General features: G+C 56.7%; 2 protein-coding genes across 2 annotated transcripts, besides 1 other annotated feature; both read left to right on the top strand.

Moving 5' to 3' along the window:
• Window positions 1-265: 265 nt before the first annotated feature.
• Window positions 266-313: a sequence feature (A-rich).
• A 64-nt stretch (window positions 314-377) lies between these two features.
• TraAM80_09733 (uncharacterized protein) lies at window positions 378-764 on the top strand (the record flags this gene model as incomplete). The annotated part of the gene is made up of 1 exon (XM_029386400.1): window positions 378-764. The coding sequence occupies one exon, from the start codon at window positions 378-380 to the stop codon at window positions 762-764; it is 387 nt and encodes a 128-aa protein (XP_029233802.1).
• Window positions 765-1,068: 304 nt separating this feature from the next.
• Window positions 1,069-1,398, top strand: TraAM80_09732 (uncharacterized protein; the record flags this gene model as incomplete). Its single annotated transcript, XM_029386399.1, has 1 exon — window positions 1,069-1,398. A coding segment is annotated over one exon (330 nt), but the record flags the coding sequence as incomplete, so codon positions are not given.

Genomic DNA, 1,398 nt, shown 5'->3' with positions numbered 1-1,398 from the left:
TTTTAATTTTCTTTCTTTTTTTTGTCTTTTTTAATTGGTTTTTTTTTTTTTACTTTTGCCCACTTTCTGCAGGGAGGGGCGGGCGCCACTTTTGGCTGTCGGCGCCTTACGCCCACACACGCACAGCACCGACGGCTTTCTTTGCACTGCGCGGAGGAAGAAGCTGGCGGGCGGGACGGCGACCCGCCAACATGCTGAGGTGCCCGCAATGAGCGATTCACGCTGCGTGGGCATTAGGGGGCCCAATTTGGACGGAATAAATATATATCTTTTTTTTTCTTTTATTGTTATTATTATTATTATTTTGATTTTTGGAGACGAGGGGGCGGGCGCTGTGAATTATTATTATTTTGCCGGAAACTGCCCCGGTTGGAAATATGCTTCTTTCAATTTGTTGCCGCAAAGGCAGCGCAAAGGGCAGAGTTGTTGAGGCGCACGTTTGTGGGGCAGGCCGCCGAACCGCGATGGCCACCGCACAGGCATTTTGCTTGGGGGCGGGGCAACGTCCCAGCGGCGTGTTCATTTTATTTTTGCCCGGCATCTGCGCCAGACATGGTGCCCCACGCGGAGGGCGCGTGTTCATCGTGGAGGGGGGAGAATTCCATTTGTTTGATTTTGAATGGGGCCACCGCACGGGGCTTGCCGCGCTGCAGGGTGGAAGGGTTTCCTTCACGGTGTTGTCGGAGCCCGGAGTCTCCTCGGAGGCTTTTTACGGCGGCCACGGCAGCCCTCCGTGCGGGATGGACAGAACACGAGGAGCGTGAGTCGGCGCTGCGTCACCCATACGATTGCGCCGGGGCTCGGCTGAACGGCCAACGAATTCAGCTGCCCCGCACCCATTGGGTAAGCGCCCAACGGACGGTGAAAACCAACGAACGGAGAACCCAGCCCGGTGAGAGAGGGATGCGTAGGTGCGGAGTCTGTCGGACCGAAGGGACCTTGTCGCAGCCCACGCCACCGCCAGCCCCTTCCCACAGAGGCCTCCAGCAGGCCATAACTGCGACCGATTGATGTGTGTGTTTTCCTCTGCGGGAAGGACCTGGTTGATAATAATAGTGGTGGTGGCGCATGCACCCTCAATTTGGGAGAGTTGCAGGAGCCCAGGGAAACCGGGCTGCGGGCGGCAGCACGGGGAATCCGTCTCGAATTTCGGATTTCCGAAGCTTTGACGGCGCCATGCGGTGCCCGATGAATTCCTCGCCCGGCCAGCTGCTGAACGCGTCTGAGTTGTTATCCCCTCCAAACCGACAAATTGGATCATACCGAATCGACGGCGTGGGAGAATGTTGCATCTATTTTCTGGCGTTGCCTGTCTTTAAGGGGATGCTGGCGCCTTGGCTTGCCTTTCTCTGCGTGTCCCCCTCGCCCTCTTTTCTTTCTCTCTCTGCCCCTTGCTGG

Source organism: Trypanosoma rangeli, assembly GCF_003719475.1.
Source record: "Trypanosoma rangeli strain AM80 chromosome Unknown Tra_15.4_contig_00665, whole genome shotgun sequence".
NCBI lineage: Eukaryota > Euglenozoa > Kinetoplastea > Trypanosomatida > Trypanosomatidae > Trypanosoma > Trypanosoma rangeli.
The sequence above is the reverse complement of the archived record's forward strand: the minus strand, read 5'-3'. Positions and strand labels throughout refer to the sequence as shown.